The following is a 23051-nucleotide window of genomic DNA, read 5'->3' on the forward strand; positions in this document are numbered from 1 at the left end:
ATTTTGAGGTCAGGTTTGCAGAGCACACTTTGAATTTGCTGAAAGCAATTTTGAATAACCTGGAAGCAGCAAGAAGGCTTTGGACAAAAATGACAGATGGAACCATAAATTCGGACAGAAAAGAAAGCTCATCTGCAAAAGGATTTCTTATGAAATGGGGCAATGGCACACAGCAAGTGTGGTTGACCACTGTTATGCATGATCTGTGCAAAATTTTCAAGAACTTACAGAAAATTTTTCAAAAATCTGACCTCATCCTACTGGATGTATTAACAGCCAGGGATGCAGCTATTGTCAACCTGAACGTCATGAAGGAGATGCCAGTGCCTGGTGGGCAGGAAGAGAAATACTTGAAGAACTTAAACTCAAGTAAAGAAAGCAGTGGAGAAAGAAATATCAGAAAAACCAGCCAGGCTCATAGGTTTGTCACATCACTACGCAGAGAAGATGGTCCAATCAGAGTGGAAATTGTTCAATCAGCAATAAACTTTCTAGACCAGCGCATGAACATTGAGCAAGATGAAACAATCAACAATTTAAAAAAGATATTGGATGCAAGTTCACCAGCGCAGATGATAAATGCCAGCAGAGATCTTGTGAGCCAGATATTTGGAGAGGACAAGGTTGAAGAGTTTGTCTCTAATGTCTGCATGTCATGGACAAACCTAAGCAAAGTTCAAGTCTATAGCCAGATAGAAGATTCTGGCACACTCTATGCATTGAAGCTGAGAAAAATGACAGAGGCCAGCATTGGTTTGCTCAGAAAATTCCTTGCTTCGTTCCTCACCTTGACACCACATAGCATGGCAACAGAGAGAGCTGTCTCCCATTATAATAATATCAAAATATCCAGCAGAGCATCACTAAAGCCAGAATCAATTAACAGCTACATGCATGTCTCTCTCAATGGCACAGGGACTGCATATTTTGACCCAAGACCTGCAGTTTTCGAATTTCTCAAGAGCAAAGACAGAGATCTATAGAGAGAGGGAATTCATTAAAAAGTTCTTTTCGAGTGACTCTGGTTGTCTGTGACGGGACATTTTCTGGACATTAGAAACTTTTTAGAAACTTTTAAATGTTAAACATATTATTAAAGTTTTATTGAATTGTTATTCTTGTTATACTCATTTTCGTAGCTTTATTCTTTTTATACTCATTTTCATTTTTTTGAGTCAAGGGGTCAAGGGCTCTGGTCGCGAAAAAGTGGGCCCTCTTGAGGATTTGGCCCACTAGTCAAATTTCCTTAAAAAATGCCCTGACATAGTCTTCAGAGTTTCTTCTTGCAGAAAGGATTTCGCATGCTTCAAAAGGCCAATTACCCTGGAAACCTTAGAAGAAATGGTTTTCATGTGTTCCTTCCAATCCAATGTGTTACCGATCTGTTCACCAAGATATTTGGTCTTTTGAACAATTTCCAGCTGATTACTCTGAATGTGTCAATTTAAAGATTTATACTGATTTTAAAAACATTATTCTTAGGTTGGTGAAAATGAGCAGGGCATGTGTTTTAATTACATCAAGTGAAAGTCTGTTTCTTTTCAGCCATTTTTTAATGAATGCAAGGTAACTATTGATGGCCTCATTCAGCTGAGTCATATCATGCGATCAATGGCAAAGACTCCTGTCATCAGCATACATAGACACGTTTGATTTCTGGACAGCTAGTGGGAGGTCGTTTATATAAACGAGGAATAGGAAGAGTTCAAGACGAGCCTTTGGGTACAACAATATTAAGTTCCATAATTGATGATCCTTCAGTATGTAAAGGTTAAATAAACCCATCCTAACGGATGCTGCAGAATACCGTGAAACTCTAGCTTTTTGCAGAGTTTGCTATGGTCAACCATGTCAAATGCCTTTTTCAAAACTGAAATAGGGCGATAGCTTTGTCTCCATTGTCTTTTTATTTGAAAATTGTGGCAACTCGTGCCAGTTTCAAGTGATGTATTGAACGAACAGGCCGAAGCGTTCTCAATGAGATGTAAGGCCAGTTTCAGGAAATAGCAGGAGATAATGTCATTCTCAAGGCTCTTGGATCTTTTAGTTTTTGAAACTGAATCCCCAATTTCCTGCATTTCTACCAAACTAAACTTGAAATTGACATTCTTATTAGTACTATCGAAATTCCAAGATAGAAGAGGGTTAGGGGCAGCATCGATTTTGCTGGCTGTTGGCTAATTTTTCACCAATTGTACAGAAAAAACGATTACTGTATTTGCAATCTCTATTTGTAAGCAACTGCATTGACTGAATCTTTGATTGCTAGGTCTTGATCTTTTTTCAGGAGTTCATCAATCTTTTTCATGTTTACTTCATGTCGTATTTATATTAAACAATTTTTGTAGCAAAATATTGCTTCTTAAGCTGGATATTAAGGGAGTTTACTTTATTTCGAGCCTCTCTGTATGGATATATGATTTGCAGTTATAAGAGGATTAATAACAAAGCATTAAGGTAATAAACAACCCGAATTTCAAATGCTCATGACCTTTATATACCTTGATGTGTTTCCACCAAATCAAAAGATGGTCATGTTTTATCTGATACTGCCGCCCCTAGTGTCAGCGAAAATTACTGTTGAATAGTTGAAGATGATACGAACTAAATGAAACATAGCATACTGAAGCAATATCTGTTTGACACTCTTCAGAGTATGAACCTCAAATAATGACCGAAAATAAGCAGAGAATTTATATCTATGTGTGGATCTAAAACAACATAAGAGGAAGAAAGACGCATTTGACTACTTCTTTTGTTTTTACCAACCAGCGAGACCCTTGGTTTTGTGTAAACAGATTCCAAAACTCATAAATAAAAAGACAACCTTGCCTATCCAATGATTTTGAAATTGCCGTCACTATCCGTTTTGGCTCACTCCGGATTTGTGGGTAAATGTTAACCAATTGCCAAATCATATTTCAATTGGGAATTTTTATTTTGCAAATATGCTGTGGCTGTTCTCTATTCGGAACTGTTATTTGCCTGATGCTCACGGGAACATGTTGTTTTGTTCTATCAAATAATAGCCAGTTGCCGGATATTCTAGAATTATTATTGGAACAACGAAAATTTCTAGAGAAAGCAGATATAAAAGAGTAAATACAATGAGCAACAAGAATTGAAAGCAATAGAGCAATCTTGAACGTTATTCAAAAAGTTAAAAGGGCCCCAAACAACAGCAGTTTTTCAAAAGTTAAAGACGTTCAAGGTTATGATGAAAGAAAAGAAACGGAAAAATCTGGTAATGTCCGGATTATCCGGCAAAATCCGGACGAATATTCCAGCAGAATTCTACGAAGAGACCCAGTAGATCCGGTTCCGGCCGGATACTAAAAATCTTGATCCGGTACACACCTATCTTGGGTGTATTTATCTTGGGCTCTTAAGTTTTGAATAGACAAGTTTTCCTTTCTTTTGAAATAAAAACAATTTCAGTGAATATATTTCCCAGAAAACATTGGTTTCCTATAAACACTGGTTGGAAATCCAGTTTCTACTCTATGCCTCGAAACACCAAGGTCAACAGTGCTTCAGTATGCTAAGCTTTCGCTATACGGTGCCATCCAGGGATATAGTCGTGGAGGGGCTCAGAGGGTTCAGCCCCCTCTTGTTAAAAATTTTAGAAAAAAGTGGGGGGCTCAGCCTTCCCAAAACGGACGGAAACGGAAAAACAGAACGGAACTTCCCAGAACGGAAAAACATCAACTTCGTCATGTTACAATTGCAAAGGATTACAAAAGTTGCTATCGCTATACAGTTGTCTCTTCAAGCAATGTTGAGCATCTAGCTTCAAGCAAAAGTACATATTGATAATTTTTAAATTTTGAAAGGGTATCCAGACAAATTTTCTTCCTATCAACAACAAAGGTGACTTTATTTTTTCAATTTCTGCCCTTTTCTTACTGCTTCCGGCGCAACAAGTAATTGAAACGAGAAGCATGATGTAAGAATTATCAATTCAACATCCTACGGTAAAAATTGCTTACAAATGAAAGAATATTCAATAAAGATGGTGGCATTTTCTTATATTACAAGTGCTGGATATTGACAGAATGACAGATATTAAATGATGTTGTTTTGATTTTGTTATCATTTGAATGACAAAAAAGCCGTATCTTCTATTATTCAAATTCCCATTCAGCTTCCGCCTAAACTCCCAACGAGGACGACAAGTAACAGGACTGGCATATTTTTCTGCCTTCTGGACAAAATTGCTCGTCGAAGAAGATAAAACTCGGTGAAAACATTATGGGTATGGAATTCGTATTGGGATGAAAAGGGCACGTACGCCATGAAAAAGGCAAGCATCGAAGGGAATTTTCTCAGATTTTCGTTTTTGCAGCCATTCTCTTTTATTTCCTATGACAAAATAAACCTATGACAAAATATTTGCGTGGAAAATTTTCCGAGTATCCACGAATATTAACGGCGAATATCCACGGTGCACTTTCCTTCGACTTTAACATTAAGGACTTATGAGATATATTTTCATTTGACTTCAAATTTAGAGAACTTTGATTAAAAAAGAAAAGATAATTTCTATTTACAGGGGTCTTTTCGCCAGTGTGAAGATAGCTAAATCAAAATACCTACAACTATTGCCTTGGAACACCAAGCAATTTGCGTTGTGTTTTTATATTTTTCAATTCTTTTCCCGTATACTCCGCACAGTGGCGTAGCGTCCGGGTATTCAAGGTATTCAGTGAATACCCTGAGATTTCTCAGAAAAAATATTAATACGACGTATAATTGTAATAAGTAAAAAATGTTTTGGGGCTATTGATTCTGGTTGAATTCGTTACCTTCGATATTCTACATTTTGTACAAGTACAAAATATCATCAAATTCATGGAAACAATAACGCTGCGAAGCATAGAGAAGCTGGGAGATCTTTGAAGCTAATTTTGAAGATTGAGCTACTTCATGTTCTATGGAGATCGGTCATGAATACGCAGTGAATACCCTAGACGGTACTTTAACCAATCAAAATGCTCCTTTCCATGAATAATATTTGCCGTTAATCAGCTAAAACAATGGTCCTGTACGCTGAGAAATATGCAGCGTACAGCCTCAAAGTTGGTTCAAAATAGTCTCGTTATGAGATCGATGTAAACAGTTAATGGACGTCGGAGCGGTTGGAGTGATGGAGCTGCATCGAAAACAGTACACATGACTTAATTAAAAAACTATTGCAATGTCCGTATTACTGTTTCATAATCATTCTCTCATTTGACCCCTGATCTTATTCTACCAACAGCAAAGTGGAAAGAAAAGGTAGGCTGCTACATAATACTACACTTATTCAGATCTGTTCCCTCTTGAAATGCCAATTTGTTATTGCTTGCCAATCAGGGATGTTTCTGTTTGTATTATGTGATAGAATTAAAGTAAATGCAGATAGGTCTGGATAATATCCTTATAGTTCCCTGGTGTATTCAGTTATCTTGTTGGCCTATTTTGTTTGCATTATTCGAGCGCATTTTTTTTGCATTATTGTGCAGTCTCATCTCATTACCTTGGATTCTTTCAAATATCAACTTGTATTGAAAATATCACAATTAGGCCATGAAGAAAAAAGTCTATACTGCATACCACAAAATCATTTATAACTCATGTAATGCCCTATGTGAATAATTTTGAAACTTTCGAAAGCCCTTTTGTATTAAGGTATTAAGAGTAGGTGTTTACAGTTACTTCCTCTTTACATCAGTGCAAATTTGACGATTGAACAAAAATCTATTGGGACTTATTTCGACCAGTAAAACGTTACTGACTTTCAATGATATGTTTTGATTTGAATTACTTTTGATGAAATGGTTAGTGGTAATTTGATGCAATGAATGAGTTCGAAGAGTATATTTGAAGGGTCCTTTAGCAAAGTATCGTTTTCATCATAGTAATGCCCTGACAGTGCAGTACTTGCCAACCGAACCAAAAAGAAAATTAGATAAAATGTCAATAGCTAGTCCTTTTAATCTTCCTATTATCCCCCTTTTTTCATCAAGCCCCATCAAGCCACACCCTGCCCCACCCTTTTGTTAAATAGAGAATACCCAGTTGAAAAAGTCACGCTACGCCACTGACTCCGCACCCCCTTCCCCCGAATCAATGTTGATAATTTACAAAAATATCATAAAAGAAGCGCAAAAGAAAGTGCTTCCTAAAATTCTAACCCGTTTCATAGTAAACCAACATTGTTCCGTGGGGAAGAAGAGTCTGTCTCCGCAGTATACATGTTCAAAGAATTGAGTAAGAAGAAAGAAGCATACAAAGGAAAAATGAATTGTCTGAAACAACCAAGAAAACTTAATGCAAACATTAAAAAGGCCGGTAAACCGGTTGTTTTCACTCAATATTTAATTACGTCATCTACCATTTCACAGACTCACCGCGCAAGCTGCATTCCCCTTACAGGCAAGCCTTTGCTGTAATAATGCCCTCTACGCCAAGCTGGGTCGGACATCAACGCTTGTCGTTGTATGTAACGAAAAGCAATGGCCGTTGGATGGGCAGAAACAGCGGCAGAGATGCTGACCATCCTGCAACAAGTTTAAAATCAATCAAACATTTTGCTTCAACAAAACATACAAAAAAGAGGCATATCTTGGTTCAAAAAGAAAAACTCTCAGCACACAAAGCACTAGTTATCAAACCAATCTATTTTGCACCCATCATCTTAAGCTGACACCGCATTCATGTGTTACAGCCAGCTGATTGTGGGCATTTCAACATTTTAAAAATGAATGGAAAAAAAGCCTGTATCCAATTTGCAACAGCCGATCCTGGCTTAGTAGTCCCGAAGGGCAGATGTTTTTTTTCCAGCCTTCGTTCCAGCCAACAGAAACGCCAATCTCAAACATTACACTCGCTCAACATTCCAAATTCACATATCCTTAACAACTTTTTTTAAAATACATTATTGATATTGCTTGTGCTCTCGCCAATAAATGGTTTTTAAAAAGCTGTTAAAAATCTGTAGAGGTTATTGTATGGAATGAAATACGACTCCATAGAAGCATTAATGATTCCAACTATCGAATGCCATCTGACCATATTTCTTGACCTTTAACGAATACCTTGTTGACTTCCCTCCATACCACCTAGCTATTTTCAGGCTGTCGTATTTAAGCTTTCATCATTTTAGCTCGTTCTTTTTGTCACTTTCTTTTTTGTTTATTTTCAATTTCTGCTAAATACACTAACGTTCAAAAAGTATTGGGACACACTTCGAAACTTCGAAGACATTTTATGCAACAAATTCGGAAAGACTTTTTTAAAACCTTTCTCATTAAAAAAGTGCGGCAGCTATTTCCATGAAATTTTCACACGACGTTGTTGATATCTTGAAGGCTTTTATGTATGGCAAAAAATTAAAAAAACGTCGACCATAAAATTTCTATAGGTCTCGAGACGAAAACATGGAAGCTCTGAAAATTCAGGAACTGAGTTAAGAGAAGCGCTCACAAATTGCTTTCTACTAAAATAAAGCAAATGGATTTCGTGAAATTGCATCAATTGTCGGCTGCTCAATGAGTGCAGTTTTTCTGGTGTGTAAAAAGTTTTTCCGTACAAGATCAGAAAAAAGTTTAACAACGGGTGGCAGGCCGAAGAAGTTTACGACGCCGTGGGACGAAAGGTCTTTACTGAGGAACTGCGAAGTGATCCTTACTAGAAATTATGTTGTCATGTAAAAAGAAGCTAAATACTGGAACATAAGCAAAAATATGGCTATAAAAATCATGAAAAAATACCAATTTTCCAGCTTTATAGGAAGAAAATGCTCTCTCATAACAAAAATTAAACATCGCCGACGAATACAATGGCTTCTCCTTGAATGTTACGAAATTTTAAAAGTAGCTTGAATAAATGCAATAATTTAATAAAATCGTAGCATTTTCGTCGATGAAGTAAACTTTTTTTGAAGCTTAAAAGTTTGATTTTATAATTTCTTTGATGGGTTTTTTTTTGGTTATACAAACGTGAAATTAAAAAGTTGTATTTGTTTGGACAGCTCTAAAATTTTTGGAAGGTCATGCGACTTTGCCATTGTTAGGCCATACAACCCTTCTGCATATTTTGCTGTTATAATCAGGAAAATCGCAAGAATCCTGTGTTTTCGTGGTTATGCTTCATAAGTTGAAGCATTTCCTTAACTTTTTATTCCATTTTGGGGAAACGTAGGCTTAGATTATTTGTAGAAAGACTGCCCAAATCTGAAAAAGTTTCCGTTGCAAAACCGAATCCAACGCAACGCCATAATTCGTTTATCGAATTCGTCCCAATACTTTTTGAACGTAAGTTTGTATTTTCTGCAGCGTTCATTCTCACGTTTTCGCTGTTGACGTCAGATCGTCCCAATATTCTTCTCTTAACTTTCAATGATGTAGATGATTTATTAAAACAATATAATACATAAAATGTTATCCTTCAAAACAAAATTAATAGGGTAACTGGTGGACAAGACCCATTCAACCTTTAGCACTGTCAACTTTTACAAGACTGCCAGAGATGTGAGTGACTTGTTAGATTGTTAAACAGAAACTATAGTAACATGGTTAGTTAGCAAATGGGGTTCGAACTTGCAATTCAAGACAATTCAGGCGACAACGCCAGCATGAATAACCTGATCTAAAAGCCGGTGCTAAAAAAACTTCTGCTTCACTTCGATCCAGGCATACATAACAACATTTTGTGATAAGTGATCAGAAAGATTCTTGTGTGAAACTTGGATCATGAATTTCTTGGTAACTAACCCATTTCAAGCCAGGTCAGTCCCTTTCATCTCTTTTCAGTAGATTCGGATCATAGTCACCAAAAAAATTCATTTGAAAGCTGTGACAGTAAGTGGATTATGACTGTAAACAGAGTATAATTTAATAGTTTTGCGTATTTTGGTCTAAATTTTATGTGACTGTGAACGGTACTGTGACTTTAAAGCGGACTGATAATGGGTGATAATGATGGCGCCTTTATGCAACCATTTGATGAAAAAAAGCAAGGCCCACTTACTTCTTGATCCTCTGAGGATACAAGGAGGCAGCCAAGAGAGAGGCCATTCCACCCAGAGAAGAACCAACAACAGCATGAAGCTGAAAAAGAGAAACTGTTAATTAGAATTGCCTTTGTGTTGAATCTTCAAGCCTTTGTTCAAAATCACATTTTCTAAAGGAATCAAAACAATCAGCCTACAATTCTAACTTCCAATGTATTATTTCTGCTGCTCTTCAATCAAATCTAGCACTATTTCTTGCATAAGCATAAAATCTTCATGGAAAATAAAATAGGAATAATGGATGCCTTGTAAAATCGGAACTAGCATGAAAGACCAAAAGAAACAGGGTATTTATTTCCGAATGAATGAAAGAAATATCTGATTCTCCTTGCACTGGCTGCCTTCAAAGACTGGTAAAAGAACTTACACTTTTTATTCCAAGGTGATCTATGAGAAGAAACTGGGCGTCTACCAAGTCTTTTACTGAAATAATGGGGAAATCACCTCCATAGGGCTGCAAGAAAAAATAATTAATTGAAAATTGTACAAACGTTTAAACATGAAGCAAGGTTTTGAACAAATTCCAGCTCAAGAAAGATTTTAAGGGTTTTATCGAGACCCCCAAAGCCATAATCCCGCGAGGCTTATCAGACCTTAATGTTTTCTCTATCGAGATCTCCGTTCCCTTTACTTACCCTTTATCAGTTAAAACCTATTGTTGAAAGTTACTAGCTATACATTGGTTAGATTTGCCTTGTGCTCTCAGCTTCAGATGAAGGCTTGTGCTTTCAGATAAAGGATTACAACATATGGGCCTAGCATGTCAGAGGAGAAGCTGCAGAGGCAGGTGAATTGAATTGTTCTCAAATCGAACGACTGCTTCATTTTTACATTTTTGGCGAGTCATGGCTTTTGATGATTGAAATTCTTTAAAACGTATAAAATCATGGAAATGAAATGGAATATGGTAAAATCAGTTCTTTTATTTTTTCTAAAAATACTCTTTCTCGTTCCTTTCGAAAAAAAAGATTAGATCTATTATTGGTAAAGCTGTGGAGGTAAATTATGTGACCCTTAAAACTAAAAAAAAACCATGTGAGGGGCAAGTTCAAATATAAATTGAAAACTAAGTGTATAATGTATTAAATAGTTTAAATGTTCCTGTAGATTGTTCTGTTTCCTGGAAATGGTGTTTTCAATTAGAATTACTGCTGAAGCAAAATTAATAACGATCTATAAACCTATTGCGTCTTCAAGACATCCTGACAAAATCTTCAACATAAAACTAGATAGAACTGCCTACGTTAGCTTAATATCTGCAAGTAAGCGTTTTTCGATCTTTACTACTCGTTGCTTTGTACAGTAACAGAAAAAACAACAAATAATGTTGATCCTCATCAGTTCATACTTTTGGCAACATTATTGAGGCATTATAAAGCTTCAATTGTGCAAATTTAGATAATTTTAATGTGCATCCTCTCCAATTTCTGCTCATTTTCTAAGTATTTGAAAATAACTTTGAAAAGGAACCATTTTAAACTTTACAGTATGTTGTAAAAGGTTTGCTTTTTTGAAAGCCATTTTCAAATTTTGTAACGCCAAAAAAATTTTCTCTTAATATTGCTCCTTTCTAGTCGCTCCAACCTTGATATACTGTGTCAATATATGCACGACGTTGTCCCCGTTAACTTACTCACTTAATAAGTTAACAAGTTATTTAGATTTTCGTTAACAAGTACGGCCATTGAAGATTGTCGTTAATACTGAATATATACATATCACAAATAAAATAATCACCAGCTTGGTGTTTGGGTTGATGGAACTTGGGCCGCTATAAGAGAAGAGAAACATTAATTAAATAAATTGCATCCGCGAAATTAGAATTCGAGCGTTTTTAGTCATGTAGCATTTACTTGGTTTCCATCCATCAAAATAAATTAAGCTCCACTAACATACACAGCTTCCAGCATTGACGCCTGAACCGTGCAATCGATGACAAAAGCTGTAAATACAGTCGTAGGCATGAAAAATTTGGTTTCTCTTCACATGAAAGTTCTAGTTCTATTCGTTAAAACCCTTGAAAATATTTGAAAAGCGTTGAGATAAAAACTCACGTGGTTCCAAAACATCCGCCTAGATGATTTGCACATATGACAAAGTATTTTTCTGTGTCAATTTTTCCGCCAGGGCCGATGAAATTCTCCCACCAGCCAGTCCTTGAATTTTCGACACCCTTTGATAAAATTACTTGTTGGACATTCATTAAGCATATGCTGTAAACTAAAACAAACTTTTGGACTTTTAGGATTGCAGAATCATAGTAAATAAAATATCTTACGCGTAATGGCCCAACAAGAGGGAGGCAACGGGGTATTGCCCCGCTTGAGTTGATACACGTTTTGTACAGACAAAATACTGGCTTCAAAAAAAACTATTGCCTGAAAATATGGCAAAAGACACTAAAACTTGAAAACTTCTCTCGTGTATATTTTCAAAATCATCTGGATAATTAATCTCATTTAATTTGAACACACGAGTGTAAGAATGACAGAACATTTTTTCCGCTTTGATATATACATTTGAGGACCTACCTGGTGACTTTTTGCATGTGAAGACCCAGAAAGACCAGAGAATATCAGAACGGCGTTGTCTTTCCTTCGGTTAAGTTTTCCCCAAGTTTCGAACGCGATTGTAATGTTCGGTAGCACCCCGCCATGTTCACATATAAATTGATAATGATGATGATAAAACTTTTCTTCAGAGAAGCTTATTCGTTCATATGATGGCTCTGGTCCATCTTGTGGTGATTTTGGTTTTTTCTGTGCGATTTCCCTAAAAGATAAACCTATTGTATCTATTTTCAATTAAAGCTACAAAAAAGAATAGAAATAAAACACGGCTCACTGCTGGCCAAAACTTTTCATCATTATAAAAAATTCTTACTAAAAGTTTTGAAAAGAAAACATTCTTGCTACATGCAAAAATCAATTTTAAGTACAACACTCGTTAGAGGGCCTAAGCACTATTGCTTAGAAGGAATTGTGCCCACCTCCCCCCAAGAAAGTGAAAATCATTTGCGTCCAATATATACAATCCCTTTTTCGTAATTTGCTTGAATTTCGGTGTAGTTACCAAAGGCTTACAGAAAATCGCATCCAGACAATAGTGGAAAAACTTCACATAGCTGACAATACAATGTTTCGAATAAAATAGATCTGTAGTACGAGAGACTTTTGAAAATATTTTGCACCAAACTTAATAGGATGAATTTTTTAAAGTTAAAATGGTTGTTATTACGGTTAATTAAAAAAGCACAATTAAAATGTATATCAAAATGGCTTGTAAATATTCAGGAAAACCAACATGAAAGTTAAGAAGCTAAAAATACATGGACAACTAATTATCTAACATCTACAATTTTCAAGCCAGCTTTCTAAAACATTTTTAAAATTGATGGTTAGTATGATAAAAATATTGCACAAAATAAGTCAAATAATAAGTTATTTACCTTTTATGTTTTTGCAGTAAGCTATATATTGCGTTACTTGAATGAAAATGTCTAGATCCTATTTTGAATTGGATAAATGTATCGCCTAAATTTCCTGTGTGTCTTTGATGGGCGGCTCCTGCAACGATGAGTGGTTTAATTGTGGCCCCGAGAGATTTCTTTCCAAATCCAGGTGGAAATCGACCAAGTAATTTGCATGTACACTTGAATACCATAATTCACAATGGTTTTCCTGACACTAGATGCCTGAGAACGAAGCAGCATCAATGAATATTGCACCTCTGATGAATTCAAGAATTAAAAAAATGTTTTAAAATAATGTCTTAAAGATTTGTTATGCAATATTCCATGTCCTTTTAGGAATATTTTATTGCGATGAAGTATTTCTAGTCTATTTTTGTTTTTACCGTTATACTGTTATAGAATTTAATGTGTGTTTCAATTAGATAGAATAATTGAAAAAATATAATCGAAAATATATATGGAAAATAACAGCGGTGTCAAAACAGTATTTATGTGAAATTGAGAGCCACATTGGGGTTATCATGTTAATAAGGAGTTATGGAAACCATCGGTATGAGTCAGAACGATTCGGTGAACTTGGGTGGGGAAACAAACATGATCGATACGCTGTTAGTACTTTAAAAAGACGAACTGTTTAATATAATACAACGCTCCAGGGGTTCGTTCTAACTTTTCATATATTGGGGGATGAGTCCATTCAACGATTATCATAAAAAATATTCCTTTGATCCGATACTTTTAGGTACCTGATTAAAGAATATATTTTTTGGCATCCATCCGTTCAACCAAAGCACAACAAATCAAAGACATGAAAAAAAATTAAAATATGTTCAATCACTTGCTCCATAAAATGCATATGTTGGATCTGCAAAATGTTTGTAATTACTAGTTGTTGAACAATGCTGTATTTTAATGGTATTGGGTATGTTCAAGTTACTTATCAGCTATTGTTTTTAAACTCCCAAATAAAACGACTGGACTTTGAAAACCTTCATTGCTTATTTTGTCATCTTGAATTTTTGTAGATCTAAACCTCTTCCAGATCTTGCACCCCTGAACTCTAGTGTACACTACATAGTTTTCCCCAGCAAAACAAGAATGGGGTGCCTAAAATATCTAAAGAATTAAGAAAAGATATTTCTTAAAAATCATACCTAAATTTTCAAACTATATGTCTCTTGTTTTCATTGTCTTTTTTCTATGTTCAGTTGCTGAAATCTGACTACAGTAGATTCCAGTTACAGACACAACAAAAGTTGCAAATGAGATCAAAGTCTTTTGTGACAAAAGCTTGGATTTATATGCAAACAATAAAAAATAGAGATATAGTGTCGCATTAATATATTTAACATATTCAAAAGTAATTGTGTAAAATGCATTTGCCAAGCAAAGTATTACAGTGCATGGAAATGAAAATCGAGGAGTATGTGAGTTGATAAATAACAGTGTCAATATAATTTTTCCAAATCAGTCAAGCATTGAGAAAAATATGATTTTTTATTGGTTGATGTTTTAAATTTGATTGTAATAAATTGGTTCTCAACACCATTAAGTTCAGTTTAGTTCAGATTTTTTATGTATTAACATTCCTCTATACACAATATCTTACTACAACTACATTCCAATGAAATACATACAATGACTACAAAACACATAAACATACCCAGACAATAAATAACGTAAGATTTTGCTTCCACTGTAGATAAACTTACCTCGGAGAGCAGTGGTGTACCCAAGGGGGGGGGGGGGGGAATAGGGGGGTCCGGACCCCCCTACTTTTCTAAAATATGGTCCACGAGATTTGTCCAAAAACGATGTAAAACTCATTGGGGGGGAGTAGTATACTGTATGCTTGTGTCAATAACAATTGTAAAATACTTTGCTATTTACCGTAGCTAAAATGAATCAAATAATAGGGAGAAATTTAGCAAAAAGGGCGTTTCGCCGCTATTGTGAGTGTTTAAAGGGCGTAGTCCAAATAAATCTGGGGGCTGCGCCCTAGAACCCCCCACTACTGAAGCCCTGGGTATGCCACTGTCAGAGAGAGCATCCCCTTTTCTAAGATGGTTTTCAATATAATTAATCATTCATATGAGTGAAAGAAATTATGACAGACAAAATCAAGTTTGATAGCTCTTGTGAAATGAAAAGCCTTTACGCTATTGACAAAAACTGAACTGACAACAGTTGATGGTCTTTTTGTATCTACTGGGATATTGTTCCAAGATGTGGCATCAACGAAATTTGTGCAAAGGCAAGTCAGAAGCTAAATATTCTTTTTCAGCCTGTTTGTGTAATGGCAAGCAAAAGCAAACATGGCCATAAATATCAACTAAACTATTCCCTATTTGTGTAATGGTTATTCAAATTCAATAAAGGAATGGAGTTACTTAAAGGTAATGTGTCCAGCTAAAGCAATCGACTCTGCGGGGGGTTTTAGAAACATGTGATTTTTTATGTCATCACCCCAGCCATTACGGTCGTTTTGTTTATCTATACAGCTGCGAGGTTAGCTTTTCATGTGAGCAGTTTTGCATCGCAAGAATAATAACCAATCGTGAACCACTATTTTGATGGGTGGCTTGACAAGTTGGGTATACGCAGTCCTTTTATATGGACACATTACCTTCAAATATATTTTATAAGGGCAATTAATATGAGCATCAGAAAATGCTTTTCTGACAAAATAAATTAACTACATAACATGATAAGCCAAACAATGTGGCTTTATCATTGTAGCACTGAAGCTAAACAAAGTTTCATAGGTAGTTAGCACTCCAAAATCTTCACATTTATGGTATTTTTTAGACCATGTTATTTTCTCTCAGTTTCAATTTGTAAGCACATTAAAACAAGGTGGAGTTATTGCCAAAACGGCACCTGTACTTGTTGTTGAAAAATCAAATGATATGATATGCATAATGTATTATGTAGAGTTGATAAAACCAGAAAGAAAAGTAGGTGCAAGGCTTATGGGGTGTAGAAAGGGCCAACACCAGCAGTGATTTGTGGGGGGGGGGCAGAGATCAGAATATTTTCGATCATTACCCAAATCCTAAACTTATGTATATTGAAGAATAAGTGAAGACATGCTGAGAGGTACATCAGTGCATCAACTTCCAGATCTGCTTGATTACAATTGATATGCATTCAATGTGTGTATGTAAATAGGATTTGTATACAGTCTTTTTTCCTAAGAAATTTTTTTATAATAACACAAGCCTCAAAATGGGTCAAACGTGAGAGCAAATGCAGAACAAGCTAAGGCTGAGCTACCGTAAATGTGATAGTGATAAACGATGTGCACATGTGAAAACCACCGAAAATTCCACCTCAAAAATACTGTCTATGGGGGCTTTTTACGTGAATCTTCAAACTTGACAGCAAATAAAGGGTGTCTCTCTTATCTTGTTGGCAAATGTGGCATGAACACCGCCCTGGAATAGCTATTAATTGCACTGCTTACAACCTAATAATTTAAGAAGAAATTAAGAACAGTCAGCTTGAAATTTAATTTACTGGTTTCTTACAAACAAAAAGTGTAGGTAAACTGCATTTCATTTCGTTTGTATGGTTGTTTTAGATTATAATCATTTTAATCAATTGATTAAAGTTTTTAAAGCTAGCAAACTGCGCAGGTTCCCTTTCTCCCAAACGGATTTTGGGAGGGTGATGTATTGCAGCGAAGCCCGGCAAGACGGCACCATTGCTTCCTACCATTTTACATCTTTTATAAGCACAAATAAAATTTACGTTCAAAGGTCTTTTAAAAGCAACAAACAACTTGTTTATTTGCATTATACGTTAGAAGGTGAACTTTGCTCCCCTCGACAAACAATTCTTCAGAGAAGGTTACCCTTACACTACGTCCGAGTCAACGTGATGTCACATCGACTACACTCACTCACTGATCTTCCATTTTCGAATTTCTACATACCTCTTACACAAATCAGCAATGTTTTCTTCCCTTTATGTTCATCCTAAAATCACCGTATCCAAGGCATTCGATTTCAACAAGAACCTCAAACTGAGCTCTTCTTGCGAACAGCCAGTCCACATGAAGGAAGGTGTATGGCAGCAACAGCAACAAAAACACAATCAGTTTACCCGTTCTGAGCACATGCACAGCAACTTGTAATCACGTGCAATAGTGTAATGCAAGACATAAATGACGACGAATAATCACAAAGAAATAAGAACAGTCGAGAAATTGCTTTGTGATGTGAAAATGAATCAACATACATTTTTGATAAAGTGAAAAAATCAGGACCATTGTATATGCGAAAAGTGCTGAATAATGCTGCGTCATATCCAACGAAGCGAGGCCTCAGATGGCCAGATAGTTTCCGCTTGGCAACGAAAAGACATTTTGAAAAAATTAATGAGAAAACCCAGGTCTGTCAAGATGATGAGCAGTGAAGAATCTCCCACTCAGGACCAGGGGTGTAGTACAAGGGGGCTGAGCCCCCCTTGCTAATGCTAACAATTAACCTTTGCTATTGTTTGTTGGCAACATTCTGTGCAAGTTTTTTTTTGATAGCACTAGAGCACTGTTCAGGACCCATCACTTGTTCTGAGTGAAAATGTAAAGAAAGCTTTGTGTTTTCCCTACATTCTATTAGTCTCCAGTGGCGGAAAGGCCATTTGATGTCAACACAAACATTTCCATTTGATGTCATGCTCGTAAAATTTGCGCCCAGAATTTATTCTCGTTTTCAATGGTAATTTAGGTTACTTTGGCTTGATTTTAGAGTTTGGTCTCCTTGGTTTTAACTTCCACACTTGAAGATCAAAGTCAGTTACAAAATGGCTTTGAAAAGAGCAAACATTTTATAACAAATTGGCTAAAAGCTTTTTCTTCTGATACTCCTCAGAGCATAAAACGGCAGGCGCGCAACTACGGGGGGGGGTCCTGGGGGTCCAGACCCCTGCCCTTTTTCTCAAAAGGGGAAAAGTGCCCTTTTTCTTGGAAAATTGCTTGAATATTTTGATTACTACGCTAAAATGGTTGGTCATACAGTAAATGAAACACTCTGGAGATGTAATGGACCTCGCAGGAATACAGATAAATGATTTAGTCAAACTTTCACGTACTTGTTGGGTCGAACGTCATCATGTTTCAGTAATAGAGTCTATCTTCAAGCCCCAACTCTACAGCGTGTTTTATGATGCGCTACGCACTGGCTTTGAAAAAGAATGGTTCTGGGACTCAAAAACCAAAATAAAGGCACAAGATTTTGAACGGGATAGAGCCTCTACGACCTCTGGTAAAAAGTTACAAGAATAAAAACCAAGACATTTTTCAAGCCTGTCACATAGTTGACAGGGTCATAGAAGACCTTTGCATGAAACGAGCGAATGCAGAGAAATATTTTCGGACTGGTATTTGCAAGCAGTAAAGATGGCACAAAAAGTTGATGTTCAGCTGTTCCGTTCCTTGTCAGTATTACAAATCAGCTGAAGGCAAGACTTGGAGACAGAAACCAGCTGAAGGCAAAGCTCGTGGAACTGTTCAAACTCCTCCCATCTGTAGTGCGAAGCAAAGAATTCTTTAATAATATTTTAAAGAGCAAAATGTCTTCGGATATGGAAGATGATGGGCTGCTATTCAAAAGTGAGCTGGCGCTGGGAAAAGGAGATGACAGCAGGGTCGCCGAGAGGGGGACAAAGGGGCAAATTGCCCTAGGGCCTCGAGGTCTAGGGAGCCTCACAAAGCAATGAATCCCGTTCTTAAATGGAATTTATTAAAAGTAACAAAATTACAATTAAAAAGTAAAACATCTTAAACGATTAGTGAATTTGAGCTATTTGCAAGGGTGTGGTGGCAAAATTTTTGCTCGCTTCGCTCGCAAGAAGCATTGTTTTTTCCATTTCCCCCCTCCCTCGGGCCTCCTAAACTTCTCGGCGGCACTGGGTGGCAGACAGAAAGAAGTCATGTGCATAGTTAACATTAAAAGGAAACAATTAATCACACCTCACCACAAAATAAACCGTACACCACAACTTTTCTCTTTTGATCAGTTTTCCTTGTCTGGCGTACAATATTTACAGATTTACTAACTGCTCATATTTTCGGTGTACCTAAACAAATGCCCCGGTGGACCTACCCTGGGTACCAGACTCACTATATATGAAATAAAATAGAGAGTCTGGTCTAGTGCGCCCCATTCTCGTTCTGGTGTGCTGATATTAACCAATCAGGAGCGAGTGTACAGATTTCTAGATTTCTGTACGTTCAAAGGTCACAGCGAAACAATAAACTTAGCTCTGGTGTAAAACATTGAACAGAATAGAACATAAACTAGAAATAGCTCTTGCTAGTACTGCCCGCAAACAATTAGTTCCTTGATAATGATTGTTTTGAAAATTTAGGTCAGGATATTCGAAGAAGACACCATCTTGGGTTTTCGCAATTTTATAAAAACAGCTGCTCTAGTTGATGCTAAACTATTCTTTTTATCAAGAATTTTTGGTGTTCAGTTTGCCTTTGATTTAAGTCCAACGCCCTTTTGAAAATCAGTAAGTTTTTCTAGGGTTTGACATTTATTTTGCGTTTTCGTGAAGCAAAGACGTATGAAAATGGACACGTGATAGAATGGGTACAGCTAAAATCGATTGCGATAAAGGATTCGTACAGCGATGTACAGGCTATAATCACGACAATCATAACTTTTGCTCGTACGGTGTCAAGTTTTTGGGAGAAAGGTGTGGCATTCGACTGGTTTTGATTCCCAAAACTTCGAATCAAAACTTCCATCCATTGCGGAGAACCGAGCTGTGATGCAGCACCGTTTTCGTGCCAAAAAAACCGAAGGCCTTTAACAGAGTCTTGGCAGAGCAACTCTCCGAAGAGAATTCCCTTCCGCACAAAGAGGTGGCGGTTAACGACCTCCTCGACAAAGCCGATTGATTGACAATGAAATTGATTGACAGTTGTCATGGCAGCAGAAAAGTGACAAAATCTGCTGACAAAGTGCTGACAACATGAACTGAAGCTTCCATATGCTACTTATACGCGGGGCAGACTATAAGCCCTTCACTCGCGCGCTATCGCGCGCGAGTTGCGGGCAATAAATGCTAGCGACCGTAACGATTGAGTTTGAAGATGCTGTTAAAACTGTACTCAAAGAATATTTTCCGCATGTTGTGGAACTGAAAACAGAACAGCATTGAAAGCCTTTTTTTTTAAAGAAAAGAGACACCTTCGCCATATTGCCAACTGGCTTTGGAAAGTATCTGATATTTCAGGCTGTGCCTCTCGTTGCAAAGAAATTAGGCCTTGTAGTGAAATGCAGTAGATAAGAAAGCACCGCAAGGCGCCGAGAACAAACAACAACAAACACAGTTAATCAGTTATAGCTAATATTTCGCCTGGCATACGGGACTTCGCTTGTCGTATTGGCCATATTTGCTGTGGCGGTGACCTTCCAACGTGATGATTCTAACCGCCGCGGTGTCCAAGCGCGCTGCCTTCACAGTGAGGAAGTAGACGTTCAAAGTACACACAATTTATGAGGAAAATTACAAAAGACTTATTTTAAGTTGTATACGAAATTTGATAATGATTTACATTTAATAACTGCATTGTGCTAACTTTAATTTCATGCTTCGCACATGATTTTTGCTGCCAAATGGCGTTTTAAACCTGATTTGATTGTTATTTTGAGGCAGAAAAGTCTATTATCACTGTATTAAAAATGTCGACTTTAAAGAACCAAATAAAACACATTTGCTTTAAGATTTCCCAAAACTCCTCTGACTACTGAGTTTCTTTGTTATTTATCTGACAGTCTTGTTTCACAGGCCTAGTCTGTTAAATAGACTTCGGTTCTTTCAAGTAAGTTCACCAGAACGAGAATGGGGCGCACTAGACCAGACTCTCTATTATTTTATATCTAGTGAGTCTGGTACCCAGGGTACGGTGGACCTTTAATGAAGTTTAATTAGTGCCCTTTTTGTGTCTTGGACCCCTGCCCTCTGAAATTTCTGGTTGCGCGCCTTAAAACGTCAGAATAAAGGTCTGAAATAAGGCGAAGAAAAATATATACCCAGTTGTTTCAATTTTTATATCGCCAAAAAAATGTTCTCAGTTATAATAAATGGTTGCCATTATTTTAAGTACATTTTTTCAATTCTTTAGAATTGAACTGTATCATTAACCTTTGGCAAATGATTAGCCTGTGCTCCCGACCCCTAACTTGTCTGGAGCAGAGGCTAGCAAATGATATGAAGTCTTTTTTGTCAATCAGGCCATTTTTTAATCTTGACTAATCCAAAGCCAAATTATAATTTGGCGCATATGGAGAGCATGTATGGAAAGATTGCTATTACTTACCACAGAATATCTTTAAACAACAGGTTAATGGCTTATATCTACCGAATTCTCTTAAATTAATAATATTTATAAAAATTGACAAAAATAGCAGCCATTTCGTTCAAAATAGGGATGAAATAAGAACCATTCCTTCAAGATAAAGACAATAAGAAATCGAGATAAAAACTAGACAACTGTGCTAGAGCAATTAGTTAGGTCGAAATCGACGATTCCGTGACAACTTTCAGTAGCATTGTTTTGAAAGTTGCTTTTGGTATTTTAAAATACGTTCTACAAAATGGGCACGAGTACATTTGATTTTCGATGGTCATTGGCCGGAAATGACGTCATAAGATTGGTACCTGGAAAATCTTTTCTACGGCCATAATTTGAAAGAATATGTCTAATTCATCTAAGTAACACACCATTCGACTCATCGTCAGATTGATGTACGTTAAATCAAATCTTGATGACGTCAGCAAAATATGCTATGACGTCACTGTTTGAACTTAAAAACAATATATTGATAAAACTGCTCTGATATAACTGAGATCCAAGACATGTTATGTGCTCAAGGCACTGCCTTAATTGAAATAACTGAAAAACATTATCGTAAACGTTTTTAACTGTATCAGATGAATACGTATTGTGAAGAAAAATGTTGTTGAACATCCTGTCAGTTAGTCAATCCATGTTTAATTCGGGGGGCTTAGCAAATGAATCTTTTCTGTCTTGGCTTTTAAATAACTCCACTCGATAGAAGACCATAATAGAATCATCTTTTGACTGGGGCCCGCCGGGAAATTTCTCGGTATCCCGGCAGGCCAGTCTACCACTGAGCAGAGCTGACTCTATAGACAGGGATCTTGCCCTATCATGAAATGATTTTGTAAAGATTTTTTTTTCATGACAGGTTTTGAAAAAAACAGTTAGAACAGAGAAATTCAAGAAAGAATACAAGTTGTTAATAGTCTATAAATCTAAATCAAGATAGATGAGTTACAATAAGTACAATTCTTAAAACTTCTAAACTACAATACTATAATGTGTCGTGAACAGTGGCGTAGCGTCCGGGTATTCAGGGTATTCAGTGAATACCCTGAGATTTCTCAGAAAAAATATTAATACGACGTATACTTGTAATAAGTAAAAAATGTTTTGGGGCTATTGATTCTGGTCGAATTCGTTACCTCCGATATTCTACATTTTGTACAAGTACAAAATATCATCAAATTCATGGAAACAATAACGCTGTGAAGCATAGAGAAGCTGGAAGATCTTTGAAGCTAATTTTGAAGATTGAGCTACTTCATGTTGTATGGAGATCGGTCATGAATACGCAGTGAATACCCTAGACGGTACTTTAACCAATCAAAATGCTCCTTTCCATGAATAATATTTGCCGTTAATCAGCTAAAACAATGGTTCTGTACGCTGAGAAATATGCAGCGTACAGCCTCAAAGTTGGTTCAAAATAGTCTCGTTATGAGATCGATATAAACAGTTAATGGACATCTTGTTGGCCTATTTTGGTTGCATTATTCGAGCGCATTTATTTGCATTATTGTGCAGTCTCGTCTCATTACCTTCGATTCTTTCAAATAATAACTTGTATTGAAAATATCACGAAAAAGTCTATACTGCATACCACAAAACCATTTATAACTCATGTAACGCCCTATGTGAATAATTTTGAAACTTTCGAAAGCCCTTTTGTATAAAGGTATTAAGAGTAGGTGTTTACAGTTACTTCCTCTTTACATCAGTGCAAATGTTAGACGATTCAACAACAACTATTGGGACATATTTCGACCAGTAAAATTTTACTGGCTTTCAATGATATGTTTTGATTTGAATTACTTTTGATGAAATGGTCAGTGGTAATTTGATGCAATGAATGAGTTCGAAGAGTATATTTGAAGGGTCCTTTAGCAAAGTATCGTTTTCATCATAGTAATGCCCTGTTAGTGCAGTACTTGCCAACCGAACCAAAAAGAAAATTAGATAAAATGTCAATAGCTAGTCCTTTAAATCTTCCTATTATCCCCCTATTTTCATCAAGCCCCATCGAGCCACACCCTGCCCCACCCTTTTCTTTAATAGAGAATACCCAGTTGGAAAAGTGACGCTACGCCACTGGTCGTGAACTCAATATTGCTTCGAACGCAAACAACTACTTGAACAGTCCACGAAGCAAAGAAATAGACCAC

At 36.5% G+C, this 23051-nt stretch overlaps 1 protein-coding gene across 2 annotated transcripts in view; it reads right to left on the reverse strand.

The window, feature by feature from the left end:
• LOC135693943 (uncharacterized) overlaps positions 1–16752 on the reverse strand; it is a 30602-nt gene extending 13850 nt beyond the window's left edge. The window contains exons 1-8 of one of the 2 annotated variants that reach the window (XM_065212535.2): positions 16465–16752; positions 12504–12784; positions 11587–11827; positions 11110–11228; positions 10793–10826; positions 9423–9509; positions 9013–9092; positions 6393–6542 (exon numbers count right to left, since the gene is read on the reverse strand). In XM_065212535.2, the coding sequence (XP_065068607.1) occupies positions 6393–6542; positions 9013–9092; positions 9423–9509; positions 10793–10826; positions 11110–11228; positions 11587–11827; positions 12504–12718 (926 nt within the window). In that variant the 5' untranslated portion in view covers positions 12719–12784; positions 16465–16752. The remainder of the gene's footprint in view (positions 1–6392; positions 6543–9012; positions 9093–9422; positions 9510–10792; positions 10827–11109; positions 11229–11586; positions 11828–12503; positions 12785–16464) is intronic. The other variant, XM_065212534.2, reaches the window with a different exon arrangement.
• Between the last annotated feature and the right edge of the window lie 6299 nt (positions 16753–23051).

The sequence above is a fragment of the Rhopilema esculentum genome, chromosome 11 (assembly GCF_057945365.1).
Source record: "Rhopilema esculentum isolate cy_ngs chromosome 11, ASM5794536v1, whole genome shotgun sequence".
Classification (NCBI taxonomy): domain Eukaryota; kingdom Metazoa; phylum Cnidaria; class Scyphozoa; order Rhizostomeae; family Rhizostomatidae; genus Rhopilema; species Rhopilema esculentum.